Source organism: Larus michahellis, chromosome 4, assembly GCF_964199755.1.
Source record: "Larus michahellis chromosome 4, bLarMic1.1, whole genome shotgun sequence".
In the NCBI taxonomy this organism is placed as follows: Eukaryota; Metazoa; Chordata; class Aves; order Charadriiformes; family Laridae; genus Larus; species Larus michahellis.
The window spans coordinates 66646781-66669856 of record NC_133899.1 but is presented as its reverse complement, the minus strand read 5'-3'; the positions used below and the strand labels follow the sequence as shown (position 1 = coordinate 66669856).

At 54.3% G+C, this 23076-nt stretch overlaps 2 protein-coding genes across 6 annotated transcripts in view; one reads left to right on the top strand and one right to left on the bottom strand.

Annotated features, from left to right (window-relative positions):
* The window catches only part of TMEM63C (transmembrane protein 63C), a 33695-nt gene extending 11935 nt beyond the window's left edge, over positions 1–21760 (bottom strand). For 2 of the 5 annotated variants that reach the window (XR_012586778.1, XM_074585358.1), the window contains exons 1-5: positions 21211–21351; positions 1985–2099; positions 1504–1724; positions 1048–1127; positions 39–126 (exon numbers count right to left, since the gene is read on the bottom strand). Coding sequence is in view for 4 of the 5 variants with exons in the window: in XM_074585358.1 (XP_074441459.1) it covers positions 39–126; positions 1048–1127; positions 1504–1701 (366 nt within the window). In the remaining variant the exon portion in view is untranslated. Of the gene's footprint in view, positions 1–38; positions 127–1047; positions 1128–1503; positions 1725–1984; positions 2100–12352; positions 12455–21210; positions 21352–21584 lie in introns of those variants that run through there. The other 3 variants (XM_074585359.1, XM_074585360.1, XM_074585361.1) reach the window with 3 other exon arrangements.
* Positions 1998–22407, top strand: LOC141742627 (uncharacterized). Its single transcript, XM_074585362.1, has 4 exons — positions 1998–2099; positions 21211–21637; positions 22014–22051; positions 22144–22407. The coding sequence occupies exons 1-4, from the start codon at positions 2040–2042 to the stop codon at positions 22270–22272; spliced, it is 654 nt and encodes a 217-aa protein (XP_074441463.1). The 5' UTR covers positions 1998–2039; the 3' UTR covers positions 22273–22407.
* The last annotated feature ends 669 nt before the right edge of the window (positions 22408–23076 follow it).

Sequence of the window (23076 nt, the reverse complement as noted above, 5' to 3'; positions counted from 1 at the left end):
CAGCCTGGGCTCCTGCTGCCACGGCCACCAGCACTCACCACATCCTTGTTGTCGACATCCAGGGGACTGCTCTCCGATGGGGACTTCTCCTTCTCACTCTGCTCTCCGTAGAAAAGCGACGTCAAACTTTGCAGTGAGGGGAGGAGTGGAGGGGTGAGGCAGGAGAGAAGCAGCAGATGGGAGAGGATGAGCACCAGAGGAGAAGCTTCTCCTAGGAGAGCAACTAGGACTACCTCCCCCTCCCCGCATCCTGCACTGGGGCTGGACCAGCGACTACCACTGGGCTCGGGGCAGGGGCTGCACTCACTGCCTCTGCACTGATGAGTCCCTGTGGCTTCTCTGGCCTTGGCCCACAGCAGGGTGGCTGGTGGAGAACTGGCCTTAGCTCCACGACAAGAGCCTGCTGAACCGGATTTTTATATTCCACTGGTTTCAGCCCTCAAACAGCATTACAGTAAAAGGAATGTAATCTGTGCTTGAATTTTAAGTCTTGATTGCCCTTTTGATCTCCCTGGTGAAGGGAAACATTGCCTGTCCACTGCCAGATTCAGCTCCAGAGCCTGAGCCCAAGAGGAGCTGGAGAGGGGAGAACGCAGGATAGGGGCTTTTACAACAGTTCCTCCCGCGGGCTGCTCTGCTGACATGAGGAACAGTATTATTGCTGCATGTCGCCCTCTGCCTCCTCCACTGGCCAGCCCTGCTGATTCTGAGAGAGCGGCAGGGGGAGAGGTGGCATCTCAATTCCCACCTGAAAGCAGCTCTTGGGCATCTGTCCTTCCCAGGACAGTGCCCTCCCTGGCAGTGACAGCACAGACACCAGATGGTGCCTGCAAGAGGGCATCAAAGCTGGCTTGGGCTTTCTGTCTCCCTGCAGCAGATGGTGACTGTGCGTCCACGGGTAAGGGCAGCCAGGCCATTCCTAGTAGGCAGCGGGGACAGGAACACCTGCGGAGCTCCTCCATGGGCCACCCCACAGCACTGGCCCCCCTGCCAGCCCTCTTGGAGAGGCTGGAGCCATCACCCTCGGTGGCCTCACAACCTGCTCACCTATCATTGTCCATCAGCAGCGCCAGGCGCCCGTAGTCCCACGCCGCTTTCCGAAGGCAGGAGAAGACCAGGAGGAGAAGCTGGAAGAAGAGGCAAGAAGAGAGGTGAAGGGTTTTGCCACAGGGTCTCAATCCATGGGATCTCCCCACATTGCTCCTTTCTGTTTTCCCACTCACGAGCCCAAGCTCATGCAAAACTTTTGCCCCAAGCCAAACTATTCCTGCTCCGTGATGTCACCACTGCTGCCCAAGTACCACCTGCTACCCATCATGCTGTGGGCAAAGCTCTTGGTCCCCTGCACGCACACCCATTCCCCTAAACAATGGTACACACGCTGCACATACGTGTGGTTATCAGCACACCCATAACATAGACACTCATGTTCACAGCCAGTCTCTGACACCCCAGCTGGGGGCTGCGGTGCCCGTGGACATGGCACCCTCCTGGCCTGCTCACCAGCCAGAGGATGAAGTTGATGGCGAGCACGGTGGGCACACCGCCGAACGGCAGCCCTTCCAGGACAGTGCTGCGGGAGCGGGCGCTGAAGCATTGCTCCTCCGTGCTGTTCACCAGGGCGTCCAGGAAGCTGAGCACGTCCAGCGAGGTGGGACCAGCACCGTCAGGCACCGGCTCCACCGAGTACACACTCTCCATCGGTGCCTCCGTGGGGTCTCACTCTGCAACACAGAGGTAGGGATGCAGATGAAGAAGCCTTTGCTTGAAAAGGGGACATGGCTCTTGCAGGTTCTCTAGTGAGGTGAGGAGCTCATTGAGGACAGGGATGGGAGAGGACTGGCTGGTGACCCTGGAGCTTCCCCAGTCCCTGTCTCTCCCAGGGAGGGGCTGTGGGATGCAGGGCAGTTGCTGAAGAAATCTCACAGCTACCTCTTATCCTTTCCCTACCCCACCCCAGGTGATTTGGTTGTCTCTCTCATACCTGAGACAGGTCTCTCGCCACCTCTGCCCCTCAGTCCTGGAAGCTGGGTTGAGTCATGGCCACCCTGGTGTGGTCAGCAGGCAGGAATGAGGAGCTGAAGCATTTGCTTGAATTTCTGAGAATAAGAGCAATGATGATGTTAACAACTGGGCTGCTGGGGCTGTGCTTGCTTGGCTCCCTCCAGCCAGATATCTACTGCATGTGGAACATCCCCCAGCCCTCCCTTCTCCAGCATCATGCTCTGTGTGACTCAGGATTCTTGGGACCTCCCTTCTGTCTTTCCATCAGAGCAGGATTGCTCCTTCCAAGAGACCTTGAAGTCTTCAGAAGAATCAGCTTCTCAAAGTCCTTAAATGCCAAGGTTCCCCCCATTTCCCCAGGAGCTGATACTGCAGGCTACAGCCCTCACTGGTAGGAAACACTTAAAGGCTATTAATGGCCAAGAGCGTGGAATGTTTCCTATCACCATGCTTTAAGTAGGAGGGGATCCTCTCCAAATGTGCGGTGCCTGAGACCCCTGGGAACAAGCACCCCACAGCTGCCAGCATGAATGAGCACGGCTGTCATTCATGGGGATGCCACAGACCTGCATGCCAGGACAGTGCTGCATGGCCATTGCACTCACTAGAACTACAGGAAAAGAAGGAACCAGCACAGCAAATGCTAACAGACACGAGGCGGGGACAACAGGGCCAGACTCTCTCCTCCTGCCATGTCTGCATGTGTGGGAGCCCCCACTAGCACCTTCAGTCAGCTGCTCCCGGGCCTGGAGATCTGCATGGCCTTCAGAGGAGGACAGCTCGGACTGTGGTGAGACCAACCACATTGCTGGGGTGAGAGGCACACTGGGACAGCAAGGGGTCTTCAGGGTGTTCTCAGGACGGTCCCTTAACAGGTCGTTGGGGAGTTTTCAAAATGGGTTGGATCCCTAATGTCTCTTTTGAAAAGGCCTTGAGGTAGGATGTCTCATACTTTTTAGGCAGATAAACCCAGAGGGCTGAAGATCCTGCTTAGGGGAAGACTGAGGTTACTGGGGTGGAAGGGAACAGATGGACAAGGAAACATTGTCTCTGGAGGCCTTGAGCAACCAAATGTAATTTTGAAGCTGGCCTGATCCTGAGCAGGGGCTTCTATCAGCTCACCTCCACGGGGTCCCTTCCAATCTCAGTTATTCTATGTCCCTATTCTCAGGGACTTGTGCTCCTGACAACAACATCTTCCGGCCTGCCTGAATTTTATAAGGACTTACATGAGTGCCTTGCCCCACAGACATGCTGAGCACAGTATATTGTGGCCTGTGCAAAGGCCACATGAAACCTCATCATGCCCATTAACACGTACTCCTGTGAGCTTTGTATTCAAGCCATCAAGCATTCATTCATCTCCTTCCTTTTTATCTATATTCCAGCCACGACTGGGACCCTGCTGCAGCCCTTGCAGTCACCCAGCCACAGCTGATCCCTTCTGCAGGATGCCCACAGCCCACATGGACAGGATGGAAGAAGAGGAGCAGGAACCACAGTCTGATTAAGGAATGGAGGAGGATGCAAAGACAGCCAGCACCTCCAGGGACCTGGAGATGCAAAGTGTTTATGGTGGGGTTTTTTCCCATCAAGACCAAACAGGATCAACTCTGCATCAACACCAAAGGAAATCTGATCAAGAGGTCCTTGGAGAGCACAGAGAGAGCACGCACAAAATGCCTTGGCTTAGAAAGGGGATCTTCCTGAGCTCTACACGCATTTGCTTTTGTTGGGTAACATTTAATTCTGCTGTGTCAGTGTGACAGACGGGAGACTACAGCAGCATGTGGTTTTATGTGGACTGCTGTAGCCTCAGCCTCTCTATCTTAGACTGTGCAGCTTCCTGCTTGAGAAGATTAGACTGTCCTAAAGCTCCTGAGGAGCCCAGACCATCCCCACTCCGCAGCTGAGCAGAGCAGGTAGGACAGGGGTGCCGGGGCAGGAGCTGACACAGATTACACACCTGAGACACTGATTCTCTTTGACATCCTCATCTGGGGAAAGGAAAGACTGAGGAAGAGAGAGGCTTTCAAACACAGAGTTGACAACAAAAAAAAAAAAAAAAGGCTTTGACAGCCTGACAAATGCAATCATGTGGACACCAAGGATTTCTAAGAGATTCTCAAGCTCTTGAGAGGGTCGAAGAGCTTAAAAACTAGTCTTGGTGTCTGCAGTTTCCAAATTAAACAGAGAGAGATGGTGACTCGCTATTTTCTTCACTTCTGAAGTGTAAATTCCAGCCCAAAGAAAAATCTCCACCGGAAGCCAAAGAGTGGCTGGGATGCTTGGACCAAGGCTATGACCCCAGCAGAGCCTGAGGCTCACCCCACTCCAGGATCAGGCTGGCATCTGGCTACCTGCATAGATGCCTTGAAGAGATGTCAGAAGCTGCTGAACTACAGGCATCAAGATCCGCAGAACATGCAGACCTATGGCAGTCCCTTTTACTGTGCATATGGTGCTGTGTCACCTAGGGCACGGGCTTCAGTGTCTGGTACAGATCTGCTCATGCTGCCTACAGCATCTTCAGTTCTCCTCGGAGGTCCCTAGCCATATACATATTGATCTGGCCAGTTCATGGTGTCTGGAGACACCGCAGCCCAAGCTGGGACAGTTGACCACTAGCTCCCAAAAGAACTGCCAGGTCACCTGAGATACGCTGATACTGGTCCCAAGGGCATCCCAGTAGACTTGGGGCTGAAGTACCATCCCTGCAGCCAGGTGTGAAGTGAGAGATGGGCTGGCAAAGCCTCTCTGTAGTTCCCTCAGTCATGGCCTGCCTCCCAGCTGGGGTTGGGAGTCCCATGCTTCGACGCCCAACATGGTCCCATTGGGATAACAACCCCTGAAGAGGGAACTCCAACAAGGGGAGACAAATGGGAAATGGGTGGGCCGCTGTGACAAGCAGCAGCCATTTGCCCCAGCCTGCCTGCCTCCTACTCGCCATCAAGCAGCTGTGAAACCACCAGGGCCTCTGGCTGGGGTCAGCCCTTTCCTACAGAGATGCTCTCAATCTGCTCTCCCCATGTGCACATCTCCCTCCCTCCCCTCCTCCTGCAAGCAGCAGAGCCATCGCCATCTGGCATTTTCAGCTGCTAAATAATTCACTGCCTTTTTGTTAACAAGGAGAGTGTATCTCTGACCGAGGGAGCTGTTGGACCTTCAGCAAATAAACAAGGAGACTCTTAGCAACCTCCGAGTCCCTTCTCTGCCACCACCACTCCACTTGCCAGCGGTAAGATCCTGCAGCTTGTTTCTAGGCACCGTGTTCATGCTTGTAGGAGGAACATCCTGCGGCACAATGGCAGGGTGAGGGGGATTGTCACCGGGATCAGTATGGGTTGTCATTCCCTAACAAAAGTCCTTGTTGCTGTCCCCATCCCCCAGTAGCAGATATTTTGCTCCTGGTGGCAAAAAGCAATGGGTTCCTGCTGGACATGGTGCTAGCATCTCATGCTGCAAGCTCTCCTGTCCACAGACATCCCAAATGCAAGCCTTCACCCACCCAGCCAAACTGGTTCCTGTCTCTCCACCCAGCACTGCACAGAGAAATTTCAGGAGCAGAAGAGTCCTGAATCCACCAGTCCAGCTCTGTCCCCTCTCTCTCAGGTGCCTCCAACTCTGCTGCCTGAAGGAGCCATCACATAGTGCTCAGTCCTGTAACACAGCCCTTGCAGTGTGTCACAGCTCCTATGAAGCTGATCTTAAGCTCAGTCTCCTACCTTTTCCCTGGTCCCTTCACCCCCGAATACCCGTGGAAACCCACCTTCAAATACCCAAACTGGTACTTTTCTAGACCATTTGTTCCAGCTAATCTCACCTTTTATGGTGCTGCTCTTAGAAAAGCTTATGCAAATTATATAGCTGCAGTGTTACCATTAAAATAACCATCGGGAGCAACCAGCTAAATGTAAATCATGTAAACGTTCTAGGAACAGCACATGCAGCAGAAACGGGGAGAGGAGATTTCTGCTCATGTGCTCCAGGAGCAGCTTGAACTCAGAGCTGCAGGACATGTTCAACCTCCCTCCAACTGGAGGAGGCACCTTACTTGGTATACCGAGTGAGAGATCACACAGACACTGTAGGTCAGTCTTAAAGTCACTGTTAAAACACCTAAGCTAAATTTTCAGACCAAATGTACAAGATAATTCAGTATTTTGCAATACCCTGGTGATCGTATCTTAAAGGTCCAAATGAACCCCACAGCATCACCAGGCCAGATCCTTTTCCCAGCTACACCACTGTCATTGTGCTTTTCCTAATCTTTAATGGCCAGAGGAGGAAATATTGTTGTGAATAACAGAGCTGGGTGGATGCCTTCACCTCCAGAAAGCACTGGGAGAGCTTCCCCTTAGCTATGTATGAGGCAGTGCCTCCAGATGCCAGCCATAGAGACAGGTGTCCCTTGGAGTAGCTGCTGTCCTGGAGAAGTGATAGCAAGGGGCAAGTCAAGAAACACAGGAGTGGGCAGGGTTGCAGCTGGCAAAACGAAGCAATAAAATAGAGGCAGAAATCACAATATAGGGTCTACACAATCTAGGTCTTACTTGGAGGAAAGAGGGTAAAATAAGGTCAGAAAACATGCACAGAACTAGAGGAAGGCAATCCTTCTTTCTTCTGTTTGCAGTGGCTGTGAATCAACAGTCAATGTATGAGATTTGCCATTGAAAGTGATTTGCTGTGTAATTTCTATGAAGCATTTCCAGTGTGTAAGGTTTGCCTTGAATATTCAGTGCCCTGTTTGTTTTGTTGATACGCCAGCATATGCTTCTCTCCGGTTGGATGGGCACTAATCCAGAGAATCAGATTTCTGACTGAAAATAAGGCATTTCTTTTATGTGAGTGCAATTTTTCAAAATTCGTCTTTCCCTTGAAGCACCCTGCCAGCAAACTCATTTGCTAGGGGATTCACGGACAGCTGGAGTAGCAAAACACCAAAACAAAGTCTTGGGAGCACTCAGATGACTAAACCAGGCTTCTCGGCGTGTCTGCGCTCACCCAGCCTTGGCATCTTGCTCCTGCAGGGAGGGCATTGCTCATTTCGGCTGGTGGGTGGGCAGCCAGGGCACAGGGATGCTGATGGAGCTGCCCGTGGCCACGCAAAGACAGCAGAAAAGCCAGGCTGAGAAGCCAGACCATGTCTCCCAAAAAGCAAGCATCCCTGCTACCTGACTGCCTCTGCACCATTCTTCCTCTCAAGGAGATGTGGCCAGGCTGTGGGAGGGGAAAATGAGGACTGCCATCATGGGAAGATCAGGTTTGTGCCCTGGTGTGCCCAGGGCCAGGTGGGGAGGTGAGCCACTGTTGTCCCACCTTGTGGGACTGCAGCAACTGACCTTGCAGGACTGCAGTGACCGGGGCAGCCAGGAAATCTGAGACGCTGCCACTGACTCAGCACAACTAACGACCTCCGGTTGGGAAAAGGCTTATCAACAGCCTGTGCTGAGCTCAGCGCACACCCTAGTAGAAGCAGTTTTGGCACCAAAGGGCGTGGTGACCTCTCCATCCCTGTAGCTCACTGCATGGGAGAACAGGCACACCACAGGCCACATCTGTCGCTGAGGGGGATGAGCATAGAGGGGATGGAACCACAGACACGGCACTCCAAAACCCCATGTGGGTCGCATCCCTAGCTCTCCCTTCGCCCTTCTCTCTTAAGAGTCATGTCCTCCAGGTCCAAAAAGCAAAGAGAAGGTGGGCTGCCAGTGGGCCATGGGGCAGGCACAGGGCAGCAGCATCCCTGGGCAGGGATCTTCACACCATCTTCAGGGCAGATGCCTGGGGCAGCAAGGTTTGGAGCAAAGGACCACCCTGCAGCAACTGTTGACTCCTAATGGGTACAAAACACATGCTCAAAGACTAGCATGATTGCTCAGAGCAGTCAGGAGGACCCAAGAGCCTGTGTCCCTTGTCCCCATATCGCCCACAAGAGGCTTGTGAGGATGGGGGATACGAGTGTGGGAGTGAGTGGGATCAATGAGAAAATGAGAGTGAGAGCATGGCTGAGTAAAATAAACCTGCTTAAAGATGATGTAAATAAACATCGCCTTCCCCACGCGTAAGTTCTGGCACTGCTTTCCCCTCAATGGGCACAAACACCTGCCAGGCTCCCTGATGAGCTCCTCATGAGCTGCTGGCCCATGAGCCCACCCAGGCCTTGGGGATGCAAACCCCACAGCAAGTCCCCCTCTGGTACCCCCACTCCCACCTCCAAATGCTTCATGTGTCCCTCCTGGCCCCCTGGGAGCTTCCTGCAGAAAGGGACGGCGCAGAGGGACAGCTACCCACAGCCAGGGACCACGTGGGCAGCAGGATGAGGGAAGAGGTGTCTGTTCCTGGGACAGAAAATGCATGTCCTTTCCCCTTCCCTCTCCTCACCCACCGGTCCCAAACTGCCCTGCTGAGACTGACTGTCTAAATTACATGACTCACCAGGAGGGAGAGACCACGACCCCATTTTGGGGAGCCAAGCAAGTTTTTCTGCTCTCAGGAGTGGCGGGTTATCACCACCTTCAGGAAACCCTGCACAGGGTCATGCTGCCCCAAGGGAAAAAAACTGAGACTCACCTTAAACCAACACAGCATTTGAGAGCAAAACCGTTCCCTGCCATGTCCCCCTGTGGTGGCTGCCACATCGCCCCCAGCTCCCTGCCCTCCCCTTCTCAGGCACTGTTGTTTAGACCCAGGGGCGGCTGCGTTTTGGTGCTGGGACAGACTAAGTTCCATGTGTGAGGTTTTTGGATGAGAAGGCATCCTAGCCCCCAGCCTGCAGCGGGGCTCTCCATAGGACAATATTTGTGGCCTTCCTCTGTGGTACAGCAGCCACCTACCTGCACGAGCCCCTTCTCCCGGAGGGATGCTGCGGACCGGACACGGCAGCACTGACTCGCTGCAGTGCTCCTCGGTACAAGAATAAAGCCAAACCTCAGGCAACCGAGAGCAAACGGTGCTTAGGGTGAGATCTACAGCCGGGGAGGTTTGTTTGCGTGGGAGACACCATGCTCTCCTCCAGCACCTCCTCCCCACATGTGTGAGCCCACAGTTGCTGGACCCAGCACATGGAGATTGGGAAGGAAGAACCGGAGCGGAGTGTATTCTCTCCATCCCCAGCCCTTTTCACCACATTTGACTAAGCTGCCACTGCAGGCTAGCTCTAACCTGTATTTGTTTTATATTTCAATATCCCGCTGTGCACACAGCATGCTTAGCCCCTCACACCGCACTTTGTGTGTGCCAAAGCACAGAGCAAACATGAGCTAATTGGGCTGCAAGCTCTCCAGGGCAGGGGCCTGTCACTCATTCTGCGTACTGCACCCTTGTCCTCTGATGACGCTTAAATCAACGCTCTTCAGCACAAAGGATTACCCAGGCTGGGCCCAGCCCTGGGGCAGGGAGCGGCCAAGTTGCTGGTGGGTGATGGCTGGGAGCAGACAGCCAGGAAAAGAAAGATGGGGACACGCTTTTGGTAGGGTCTGTTGCAATAGGACAACGGGTAATGGCTTTAAACTAACAGAGGGAAGATTTAGACTAGATCTAAGGAAGAAATTTTTTACAATGAGGGTGGCAAAACACCGGAACAGGTTGCCCAGAGAGGTGGTAGATGCCCCATCCCTGGAAACATTCAAGGTCAGGTTGGACGGGGATCTCAGCAACCTGATCTAGTTGAAGATGTCCCTGGCTATTGCAGGGGGGTTGGACTAGATGACCTTTAAAAGTCCCTTCCAACCTAAACCTTTCTATGATTCTGTGAAAAAGCCAGGGCTGACTGCAGGGGATGGAGGTCGCTCGCAGGTGGGAAAGGGTCAGGGAGTCATCCCAGGGCTCTCGGTTAACACACACACATGTGCACATGCATGTGCATTCGGGAAAACAGCATTTTGGGAAAACAGCATTTCAGGAAAACAGCAAAGAGAGCCCCCAGTCCCACCAGGTCCCTGCTCCGAGCTGGTATGCTGAAGGCTGCTCGCAGTCCCCAGAGCAACCCCTGAGCTTGCAATTAATTAATGATGACAAGCACAGATGAGGACAACTCGCAGCCCCCGCTGCCTGCATGACTGAGGGCCATGGCAGCAGGCAGCCCCAGGGAAAGGCTTCGGCAAAGGGTGCCCCTGGGTTGTTTATCACCTGCCAGCCCCAGGACCATGGCATGCTGTGCCCATGCACAGCCAGCCCGGCGGGAGCAGCTCCCCTTTGGCATCAAAGGCCAAGGCAGGCACCTCTCAGCAAAGCGGTGATGGTGATGGGATGTTGGGCGTTTAAAGGCAGATTGCTCTTCCTCCACCCAGGTAACCATGCTCAAACAGAGGAGAATCTTAGGGCCCGTGAGAAGGAAAGTGCCACCTCCGCTGGGAAAAACACTCCCTCATGGAAACTATATGGAAACCGGTAACAGCTGTGGCATGGTCAGGGGCCAGGCTGCGGCTGTCACTGTGGGTCACGGCCATCTTTCACAGTGCCACAACGTGCCAGCAGCACTGTGGTCCCTGGTGATGGGGGAAAAGGCAGGAGAGTAGCTCCTTCCTCCCCGAAGCCCCTCTGCTGTTTGGGGAGCGGGGAGCTGTGGGAGGTGAAGAGGAAAGTGGGAGGTTTATCTGCTGCCATTTATAAAGCCACCTGCTGCAGAGAGACTGCCAGCCACAGGAGTGGCCAGCACAGCCCTTTCCAGCAGAGCTACAGCCATCCCCGGCGAGCAAAAGGCACCTCACCCCAAGGCAGAGGCAAGGAGAGGACTGCGCTTTGCACACACATGCACGCAAGCGCGCTCGGGCCGTGCGATGAGGGGGTTGCAGGCTGGGGAGCAGCTATCCCAGCCAGGATGGCATGGCATGGGTGGGGACGGCAGGGACCTCGCTGTCGAGCTGGTGGAGAAAGCGGGTGCATTTCAAGTCCCCTACACAGTTGTTCCAGCCAGCACCCTCACAGCTGATGCCCGCAAGCCTGCTGTGCAATGGGGGGCAAGCGTGAGTACATGGTGGGCTAGCAGGGATCCAGCTGTGCTTTGTTCCAGCCTGTTGCTGCCTGCCAGGGACATGAGGGCACCCTGCCACCGAGCACCCTCACCCCACAGCCTCCCAGGGGCCAGTATAAGGTGGGCAGCATCATGCTTGTCCCATTGATCCACTTCTCCTCGGGCCACCCACGCGCCTCCCTCCACACTGCTCTGGGGGAGGCCTTGGCACCCGGCTGCTGGCCCCCTTTGCTTCTCCCCAGCTTTGAGCAGCCACAACATCTCCCATAGCTGATTCTGCTGCAGAAGCAAAGAAACACTCCTGCCCTGCCCAGCTCCCCTCTCCGCACACACAAAAGCTTCTTCCTGAGAGCAGTGGGTTACAACACTATTTATACACACACGCGCACACATAAAATACGATTTTAGAGCATCTGCAGAGCTAGAACATTTCTATCGCCTGTGCTCGGTGCCAGGAGCAGAGCGAGATTTGGGCTGCAGCAGGAGCCCACGAGTACACCACTCGCCAATCCTGGCCCCGATGAGGCTTTCCTCCCACCTCTGCCCAGCTTCCGAGCAGATTGGGGTAATAGCAGCCGACCGGGATGAATCACGCTGCCCTGGGAGCGTGGGAGCTGGCAGCTCAGTGAAGGCTCCGGCACCGGCGGGTTGCACAAGCTGGGATGGCCCCGGCAGCCACTGCACTAGCTGCATCCAGCTGCGCCAGAGGGATTAGCTCTCAGCATACCACTTTGAGTCAATAGCGCATCAAAGGGAAGGGGAAAGACTTTGATGGTTAACACAGGGGTCTGCAGCAGTAGGACAAGGAGAGAAGGTGCTCCTCAAGGCCTGGCTCAGCCACCTCCATCCCCTGGGGACACATCTGTAGGGGATCCACCAAATCACCAACTATCCCCCAGTGTGCAAGTAAATTTGGTCCTTGAAAAGGCGGAGGGAAGAGACTGAACCCGTCGCATAGTCTCAACACCAGATTGTGCTGCCTTTGCCTGGGCCGTGGGCCAGCCACCTGCCCTCCCACCAAATCCTGCCCCCACGCAGGGCCAGCCCGGCCCTGCTTTTCACTGGGCAGCGGGGGAATCATGCAGTCAGTCTTCCCCCGATCACCGGGGCATGCATCCAGCCGCCTCCGCAGCCCACGCAGCCTTTGGGGGAGATCAGAGGAAAGATGCTGCTGCTGCTGCAGCTGGGAAGGGAGGCAGCTCTCACGGGCATATGTGGAGCTGCAGACACGTGGCTCTGCAAAGCACCGATTGTTCCAGCCTCCTCCTGGCACAACGGGTGCTCACACGACAAGACAGCTCGTTTCCATCACCCCCGTCACCCCCAGGGAATTCCCCTTGCCCAGAACACCCAAGCAAAGCCCCAGCCATGTACCTGCTGCAGGGCAGAGCAGAGCAGAGAGGAGCAGACAGCCCATCACACCCACCAGCTTGCTCTCGTCTCCTCCAGGGAGAGGAACCGGAGAGTCAAACGTCCCTGGAGCATCAGAGATAAGATGGAAATCATGGGGCTGTTGGGATGGGCACATTGGTGCATCCCAAAACAGCAGGAGCAGGGACAAGATGCATGGCAAGGACTGGGGTTCAGGATCCCACCCCAACACACACCTACCGCAGGCGAGTGGCCCAGTACACAGGGGTGAGCTGGGCACAGATGGGCAGCACGCAGCCTCTGCTGTCCCAGTGCCGCAGGCTGGCACTGCCTGCACCCACTGCACTGCCTTCCTGCCCTGCTCCGGCCATGCCCACCGGCCAGCAGCTGCCCATGGCCAGTGCAAGGGCTGTCGGGAGTGATGGATGCAACGGAGGAAAACACAAGAAATGGTTTCTTTCCCTTCAGGCAGAGAAGCAAGTGTCACATCTGGACATGTACAGCAGCTGAGCTGAGAAAGGGACAAGGAATCGGGAGGAGGGAAGCCGTGGGCCGGGAGGCACAGCATCGCCCAGAGGATGTGGTGAAACAGATGGCAGATTTGGCAGCAGGGTGGTCACAGAGAGACCTGCAAGCTGCAAGAGCAGGCGACACGACACTGCGCAGCGGCTGTCAGCCCAGCCTGGCAGGTCTGGAGGGAGGTCGCATCCTTTCAAACATGCCGCATCCAACAGTCAGCATCAGAGATTCTCCGTGGGCAAGCCTTGGAAAAAGGCTATTTGGGATCAGAGGGGAAATGGGAAAAAAGATCAGGATGGCAAGTTTTAGGGGCAGGGAAACAGAGAGATTGTCCCTAATTTCTCTGCACAAGCCTGCCTTCCCTGCACACAGGGCCACGCAGGCAGGCTGGTGCTTGGAGAAAGGCTGGCAGCCCCTGCACTGCTCTGCCCACTCTGATGGCAGCACAGGGTCCCAGGCAGCCACCCCTGCCCTCCAGAGCATCACCGCTCATGTGGAAGAGAAAAGGAAATGAAACTAAATGGGAGGTGCTGCAGCAAATGGCTGCAAAAGGAGCCTCCTCAAGCCTGTGCCCCCTCGTCCTTCCAGGAGGCTTTGGGCACAGCAGAGCCAACACCAGGAATACAGCCATCCAAGGAGATTTGGGGGCCCAGGTAAGGTGCAGTGTCCCAGCAAGAGCCACTGCAAACCTCTCCACAGCCCAGCAGCTATTGAGGCCCTGCCAAAATCAGCAAGAATCAGACAGGGTCTGTGCCCATTTTGGGAGAGATGCTTGGGGATGCAGTGCTGATAGGTAGGGCTTTTCACAGTGGCTGGGTGTCCTGGCCCAGCCCCAGACCGGGCTCCTGCTTTCTGCCTGGTTTTGTGTATGCTGTTCTCCCTGCCTGCATCCCCGCTCAGCACATCCCAAACCTGCCACTGTGAACACTGCTCTCGCCTAGCTGGGCTGGCCCCGCAGTGAGCGCCTGAGATCCCATACTTGGCCTCTGCGGTACCGGCAAGGCATTTACTAAAGGAGCGAGGGTCTCCACCTCCTCATCCACTACATTGCTGATGTAAGGGGCAGTTTGGCACGTACTGTGCTGCATAGCTGCCATCGCTGCTCTGGGAAGCATCTCCCCACCTGGAAACACAAAGAGCCTTCAGCCAGTTTGAGAAAACCCAAGGTGAGAGTGGACAAGACCTCAGCACAACTGCTGACTCCCAGCCTGGCTCTCCGAGACAACCAGTGCTTCCAGTAAAGCACGGGCACATCCTGCCCTGAAACACCCCTCTGCTTCACCAGTGCCAGTGCTGCACCTGCACTTACTAGAGCCAAAAAAACTCTGCAACCGCAGATGCTGTGGAGGCTTCGGCTCATCCTGACATGCCTGTGCTGACCACAGCCCCAGGAGGGTGAGCAAAGCTCCGCACAGACAACCAAACCCTCCTCCAGAGCGGCGGGGATCAATATTCAAGTGATACTGAATCCCACACTGTTGCCATGTCCCTGGGGATAGGACCACCCGCAGGACACACCAGACTCCAAATCCTGTCCAGCTGCTTTCTTGTGCTTCTCCTGGCAGCACAGCTCCATCACGGGGCATATGGATGTCATGCTGGAGGGAGGGGACCAAAAAAGGACCAAAAGCCAGGAGTGAAAAGCCACAGGAGGGGACCGGGAAGGCTCCTCCTAATGCTCCCCATGGCAGGGAGAGATCCTGTGCTACATGAGCTGCAGGACCAGCCCGAATCTGAGAGCGGGCTCCAGAGATGCCGCTGGCACTGCGCAGAGCACCAGGCTGGCCACGTGCACAGGTATGGCCGCAAAACCCAGCTACCCGCATTAGCTCTGTTCAATGAGGGAGCGAGATACCATCCTGCTGACACAAACACCCTCCTCGCTTCCCATCTCTTGACCAAGGCGAGCTCCGGGGAACACAGAGCATTCCCCAGCACGTCTGGGGAGTGGGCAGCCAGCCTGCAGCACCGAGAGCAGGATCGGACCCGAAGTTCGGCAGGTCCCATCACACGCCTGTGCACCCCTTCTCCCACCCCAGGGGCTGGGGAGGACACAGTGGTGGCACTGCAGGCTCCCAGGGACACCCCCGAACATCACTCCCAGCTGGGACTTCAAAGGCTACAGATGCACAGAAATTTATTCTACCCCCAGGATATTTTCCACAAAAAATCCCAGGCCCAAAGAAATGTAAAGTGAAACCCCTTCTCTGCTGAAACCAACAACTGCAACATGCCTTTCATGAGTACCAGGAATTCACCTCCTTGTTATGGAGGGAAAGAAACACCTGAAGTTTGACTCTGTGCAGGGACTGTCCAAAAAACAGCCGGCCCCTCAGATGTAGCTACTGTCATGAAGGAATCCTGAAACCTAATGATTACTCTGGAACCCATGTAAAGCTGTAGCTGTTATAGTGTACGTATGTACCCAGGACAAGGCTTAGGGCATGGTCACAGTTTCTATAAGTCCAATTACTACAGTTTTGCATAGTTAGGTTTATCAAGCCTGATGCGTAAGGTATCAGAAGACTGTATTTGCAGAAACATCCATCCCCTGACTTTCCTGCAATGACTAAACTAACCTGAAAGTCTTTAAAATTCACCATTCTCAGGAGGTAGCCTAGCCACTGCAGCTGTTACTATCAGTATTCGCTTTGTTAGGGCGTTTTTTTGTTTTCTGAACAAGGAAGAATTTGATGAAATTTCGTGGAAGAAAACACAAGAAATTAAAAACTTGGATGAAAGAAAATTAAACTTGATGAAAACCTCCCAACAGAAAAATGCAATGAAACTGCCTGATGACAAGATTAGCAGCAGCGTAATATGAAAGGAAAAAGCAATAAAGAGGACTTGGAACTAGAACAAATAAAAGAGTGATGGCTTTTGGAAACACGTACCTGACTTAAAAGTAATCAGATTTTGTCTGAACTAAAAACTTTTTAAATTAAAAGACAGTCAATTTAAAACTGGAAGTTATAACAACCTACATGCTAAGACCTCAGATCACTCTCATCAGTGAGAAATAAGTCAGTAGAAATTCATGCAGAATGTCCTTGCTGCCAGATCCACACACTGGCTGAGCATCTGGAGCTAAAGCCCGATGAACTGCAAAAGCGGCTCTGACAGCAGCAACTTTTTTGAAAGCAGAGGGGAAAAAAAAAAGTTTCAATTAATTTAGTACACTGATTAGTTTAGTCAAAGTTCAGAAAATTACTGCAGGTTAACACAGGAGAGCCTGGTTCCCTTTCCAAGCCCAATGAGGATGAAGTGTGAGAAGATAATCTCTACTAGTTCTGAATTCTTAAAAGCCAGAAATAATCAGGTTATATCACTGGTTATATTTTACATCTCCTATAATAAAATTCTGTTCTTATAATGTATTATTATAGTAATACAATATAGTATAGTAAGATACTATTGTTAAATTAATTACATATACAAATAATGCTTTCATAAACTATTTTTTTTTCTATTGTGTTGTGGACCCACACTTTAACCAACTAGAAACCATTTGTCTGCAGTTTGAATTGGATTTCATTGTCCACTGAAATATAGCTGGACCAAATTTATAATAAATAATGAAATGATATCTAACAAATAAATGTGTCACTCACCATTTTCTAATGCAAGAAATATAAACATTAAGAATCTAAATAACTATATGTTACACTGTAAACCCACTCAAGCACGGTGCAGCCTCCTGCTCAGCCCTAAGTATCACAACATACTCATCACTGAGAATCAGTTTGTCCTTAGGAAAAGTGCAGAAGTGTACAAACACAGCCAGATTAAAACTAGGTGCTTAGGTCACGGCTTTATGATCATTAATGTAAATTGTGACTTTAATCCATCCATCCTACTCAGCAGCAGGTCAAGAGCCAAAAAAAGCGCAGATCAAACTTGAAGTCTATGAAGTTTGGTTCATTTTTCTGCCATTTTTGTCATTTTACTTCCCTTCCATGAAGTTCTGCCATCTGAGACCTCTCCCTGAGAAAAGCTGCCCAGAAACACAAAGAATGGTGCATGTCCCCAGCCGGGAGCCTGCAAGCCCTGGGAGTCTCTTACTGGTGCAGAGACCTCCAGACCGCTGTTTGCAGGCCCAGGGCAGCCAGGCAAACCGCCAAACTTCTGGTCTCTAATGCTGCCTTGGGGATTATCCCATGGTGACCAAATTTGTCAGAAGACAGGACAAATAATCACAGAAGCGTTGAGGCTGAAGGGAGATCATCTAGTCCAGCGTCCCTTCTCAAAACAGGGTCAGCTAGAGGAGGCTGATAAGGCCATGTCCAGGCACGTTTTGAGTATCTCCAAGGATGGAGACTCTGCTCCAAGCCAGGGCCATGCCAAGAAAACCATCCCAACCTGCTGTTGCAACCAGGTCCTCTAGTCAGGTGGGTCCCAAGCCACAGGCTACTGGGGGCTGTCCCAGCGCTGGCTGGGATCCTAGCTGCTCTGGTGCCCTGTGGCCCACGGTTGGCTGCTTCCGAGCCTCACAAGGCAGCCCTCAGTTTGCCAGCCCTCACACAACATCTCATCTCTTCAGCCTGTGCCAATTCCCTGGCATGTGTGTCATCCTAGCGTGGATCATCTTGCTGCATTGGCAGTGCAGCAAGGGGACTCTTCCAGCATGGTCACCATGGCTTGGCCAACACAGGGTCCCCAGGCCTCATCTCAGAGTACCCTGGGCTCACTTTGGGCCACAGCTGGGAGCTGCTCCCCAGCTATTCTTCCAAACCTGAGGTTTGCCCTAACTCTCCCACCTCTACCTTCTCCTGGTCTCCCCTACACCATCCAATGCAGCACATCAAGGGTCTCATTGTCTCAATCTCCATCACCTCCTGCCCCAGCTGTCCCCTACCACCAACTCCCAGCTAACAATAAAGTGCTCCCTGGCAGAGCAGGGCCAGAGCATGTTCCTCTCTCTGTTAGGGTGAACTCAAAATTACATGACGACATATTTTTCCACCTCTCACAACCTGCTTTCTAGCACTTGGGGGTGCAGCTCAGATCCTGCCTTCCTCTTGGCTCACCCACACTCTGCAGATGACAAGACACAAGATGTTGGTGCTAGGGGTAGGGGAATTGGGTAACCCAAAGCTTTCTGATGCTCCCACTGAACAGGAGCACTGATCCCCTCTGCCCCAGAACTCCATTTTAAACACATCTTTGTGTGAAATCAAACCACAACAGCATAGAGGCCCCTCTTTGGTCAAAATGGTACCCACAGCTTCTCATGGGGACTCTGCTGGGAACTGCACAACTGATCCCAGTGCTGAAATGCTTCCACACTGTGGCGTTCACGCTCCCCAGAGGCCGGGCAGCATTACAGTAATTTCAATTAGGAAGGAGATTTCTCAGCCAAAGAGGTTTTCTCTGCAGCCTTTAGCGTGGCTGCAGCTCTTACGCCAACACAGCCATCCACTAAGAGAGGGTTGTACCAGGACAGGCAAGGCAGGACACAGCGCTGGGGCTTAGGTAACCACCAAGATGAGTCATAAAAAGCCAGCCTGGTGATGGAGCGGTGGCTGAACTGCCAGAGAGGTGAGGGTGACACAGGGACCGGGACAGCGAGCTGGGAGAGGGGAGCCCATGCCCCCCACCAGGCTACTCCACCCCACCTCCCCTGGCCTCTCTCCTTCGGGACCTGCTGTGCCCAGTCTCACCCATTAACCAGCAACAATAGCAGCCTGGGCGATGGGAAGGGCCGTGCACAGCTGTTGTTTTAACGGTGTGAGCAAACTGCTGCCATTGTCCCCACCTAATAACGAGGTGTGATCACAGCCTAATTACCAGCCCCAGCTACATTTGAAGCAAGAACTTCAAGCTAGCTTTTAAAAGATGTTCAGGCATCTTAAAGTGCAGGTAAATGCCAAGCTCTAAGGCCTCTCATCATTGAGGGATCTGATAGCTGGTTAGGGACTGAATGTAATCAAGCCATAGCCGAAGGGAATTGGGACTGGAGCTGCCTCTCCTGAAAGAATCTCAAAGCAAACCCGCTTTTTGCTCTGAGCGCAGTGCCTCAGCGATGCAATATTTTCTTCAAACTCAGGGCTAAGTACACAAAATATATTTACAGCAATTAAAGCAGGTAAGAAGAGCGGTTTCACCAAACACAGAAGTGACAATGGTAGAAGGCTTTGGTGTTTATAGGACTCACAGAGGAGTCAGCATTTGCACAGCACGCTGGTGTTTGCTTAAGAGTTTAGGTGACTGATTAGTTTAATATCAATTTAATTCACTTGTGGGTGTTCGAAACATTTCTCCCTCTCCTTGCTGCTTTGGGAAAGCTCTCGCAGTCTGTTAAGACGGGAGTATTTCCTGCGAGGGATATTTTAAAGCAGCAACACTCCTCCTTTTACAACTCTGCAGATGTAGGCTCTGAAGGTGTGATGAAATCTGCCTTACTTTCCCTTGGGCCAGAAGTCTCTGCGTGGAAAGAGGATGGTATTTACCCGCGAGGGCCTATGCACACCCCTGACCAGCATCCCCAGCAAGCACTGCTATTTCTGTCCCCGTTTGCAGGACCACCCTATGCTTACCAGTGTCAGCAGCCACCAAACCAGGGATGAACTAGTTAACATCAGGGAAAGCTTTGAAGAGGAGAGCAGCTACAGAGTGATTAGAGTGTTATCATGCAAAAAAAAAAAAAAAAAAAAAAAAAAAAAAAAAAGAGCAGAAAGGCATTCAGATGGGAGTTGCAGGAAGACAGGAGCCAGGATGCTGCCATGGGAAGAAGGCAGAGGTTTAAGCTTACAGGGAAGCCGGAAAAGCCCATATGTGCTACGGAGTCAGAGGCTGCAGGGGTGCCGGCTTTTTATTTATTACTTATTTGTTTGCCAATGGCTGTTTGCCAGGCTACTTAAGATAAATCCTTCCTGAAAGAGCTGCTTCTGCCTCCCTCTCCTTCTGCTGCCCAGCCCTGACCACCACTTCGCAGGGTAGCAAGGCAGGCAGCGAGGCCAGGGTTCAGGTCTGGTCTCAAGGCCAGACTTTCTGCCTTCTGCTTTTTCTGTGCTTTTGCCCCTCTCTCCTCTGAACAAATACTGCAAACCACTTCAACGGCACCTTTTATTCCAGATGGCACATTTTGCCTTCTCTTTGCTGCTCAGACAGGCAGCCTGACCTGTCACACTGCATCATAAAACCCCAACGTGGGGCAAGGTGCTTTCTTGTACCTCTTCTGCCCAGACAGCTTTCCCCTCTCCTCCTCACTCTCTGTCCACTCCCCCCTGACCTCTCTGAAAGGGGAGAAGGCAGGAGTGCAGATCAGTGCTGGAGATGGTGGCTAAACAGTTAAAGAGAAAAAGATGTTCATGCAGAAATAACATCCGCCAGCCAGACAAAGGTTTCTCTTTCTTTCTCCTGGATAACACCCGTTCTGTTCAGGAGGTTTCTGAATTGCAAACCCACTGTGCAGCACTGCTGCTGCTAGAAAGGATGGGGAAGCAAGTGAGGGAGAAGGCAGGGCCTTGTTCTGCGGACAAGTCGTAAACTGGGGGGAGAACAACTTAGAGCGTTAGATCATCCTGACCCAACAGCCCTTTCACAGTCATCAATCTCTCAAAAGCTGGAGGGAGAAATGGGGAGAGATTCCCCTTCTTGCCCCCTGCCAGCATGAAGCATTTCTAACACCGTCAGGAGGATTCTGTAGCCAGGATGACGTGGGGACCGAGCACAAGCCCATGGCATGACACAGCGGTGGGATGACATTTTATCTCGCATCAGAGGACAGGAGCGCAGGCCAGCGCGCGGGCACTGGGAAAGGACACTGAGGGGCTGGGGCTCGCGCTCTGCTTCTGCCACTGACGTACTCCAGCAGCCCAGGGAAGCCCCCGCACCTCGCTGGGCCCCAGCCGCCCATCAGGCGGGTGGAGACAAGCATTACTTAAAGCCACTTCGGTACCTGGTCCAGAAGGAGGGCAGGAAAACGGTGTCTAAACAGAGCTCAGTGCCCCAAAATCTCCTACAACAGCAAACCAAACCCATCCCTGGACCCACAGAGTCACCCTCGCAAGCTGCATCTGGGTGCTGCCCAACGCGGCGCTGGCACACTCGCCCAGGGGGTCAGGCAAGTTGCCCTGAGCATCCCCCAGCGCAGTCCCAAAGCCAGGCCCACCCGGGAGGCGCAGCTAAGCCCGATGGGGATGGGGATGGGGGTTGGGGGCGGCGGCATTCCCCCCACGCACGGCGCGGCCACCTCCCCACCCCAATCACCCCACCGGCACGACGCGCCCCCCGCGACCCATCCTGCACCCCTGGGGACCCCTCAGCCACCCCTCGCCGGAGCCCCGCTGCCCGCCGGACCCGCCGCCCACCGCCGGCTGAGCCCCGCAGCCCGCACTGACCTGCTCGGGGGGGAGTCCCGGGCCCGCTCCGCTCCGGGCCCCGCGTCCGCCGCCGCGCCGCGCTCGCCACCTCCCTCCTCCTCTCCCCGCGGCCCCCCCGCGCCGCCCGGCCGCCGGCTGCCCGGCACCGGCAAGGGAAAGGGAAGGGGAAGGGGCCGGGGCCGCCGCCGCTCCGCCTCCCCGCCCGCCCCGCTGCGGCGGAGAGGCCGCGGACCCCGGGCCGCTCCCTCCGCCTCACCGATGCTGGGACGCCGGGGCCTGCGCTGCCGGGCCGAAGAGCGGCCGGAGCTCCGGGCCCCGCCGCGGGGAGAGGGCGGGGGGAGCCGCCTCCTGGCCCGAAGCGGGGGCGGGCAGCCCCCTGCCGCGCTGCCTACCGTGCGGGGAGGAGGCGGCGAGGCCGCGGCCGGCGGCTCCGCGGCGGCTGCCGGTGCGGGGAGCGGGCGGGGAGCTGCCGGCGCAGCGCCCGGGCTGCGGGGTCTGCGGCGGCTCAGGCTATTTCGGGGTCTGAGGCTCTGCCCCCCCCGCATCGGCCTCTGCGAGCAGCTTCTGCGGCGCTGGGGCTCCTCGGGATGGCTGGCCGGGCGTGTGCCCACCGGAGGGAGGGGGAGAGGGGAACGGGCCTCCGGGGCAGGCAGGCAGCGCAGTGGGGGCACACAGGGGGTCAGCCCCGCGACAGGGGCAGGTGGGCGGGAGCGGTTTAGACCTCGGCAGCGTTTGCAGAGCCTCTCCCGTTGATGCAGCATGGCTCAGTTGCGTGGCAGGGGTGGTAGCTAAGAAACTTACCAGGGGTCTTATTTCTGCAGGGCAGCCGTGCCTTCCTGCCATCAGGAGTGACCGGCAGGTGGGACAGGGACCTGAGCCACCAAGGTGCAAAGGGGTTTTGAGAGCCTGGTTTCCCCTAAGCATCTCACCCTGTGCCCCATCTCTCCACAGGATGCCCACATCTCTCCACAGGATGTGAGGATGCAGGTGCAACACCCCGTGCTGGAGGAAGGGCCGGCAGCACACACAGGGCTTTGGTACTGGTGGTCTCACCCAGTCACTGGTATTCCCAGCCGGTGATCAGGGACACACCTGCAGCTGGACTGCCAGGGAACAGCCACCAGAACGTGACTACAGGGAAGTCCCACTGACATCCCAAGTGCTTCATTGATACCACCTCGTATGGGGGGCCTGGGGTCCTACATCAGGGGCTTCTCCAGACGCTGAGTAAACAGTGCTGCTCTGCAGCATCTTCTGAAGGCTGGTTTGGGCTCATTTCATCTCTTTTAACAATCCAGTGGCTAAGCCCCTACCGCTTAAAAGACCTTCCAGTCTGACAAGCACAGCTATGAAAGTCACCAGGAGAAGCATCAGGGAACAAAAACGTGTAATCAGCTGCCAGCCAAGAACCTCCCTTCATACTGCAAGTGGAACCTCATACTGCAAGTGGACACAGGCTGACACCGCTCACGGACCATGAGGAACCAAGGGGTGAAAAACGCGGGTGTCTCCCATACGGTCTTTCCTTTTTTTTTTTTTTCAGGCTCCACAAGGTGAGGTAGCACTCAGCTGGTTTCTGCTCTGCAGAGGTATGGTGCAGAACACGGGTGGGCTACAACGTGATGCCTTTTGATAAAACTTTACTATAAATGAGACCTTTATCCCCAACTGGTGATGTCTAGGACCTACCATAGCCCAAACAACATGTGCCTAAAACTTTAGGGAACAGCTGAATAAAAAAAGATTTCCAGATCTCTTTCACTGCCATCTCCTTCAGCCCTAGCGATACGTATGATGCAGAGAAGTCATGCAACTTGCCCCCTCACCCCAGACAAGCCAGCAACAGTCCTACAGCATCACCAAGGCTTGGGGACCTTGACTGCT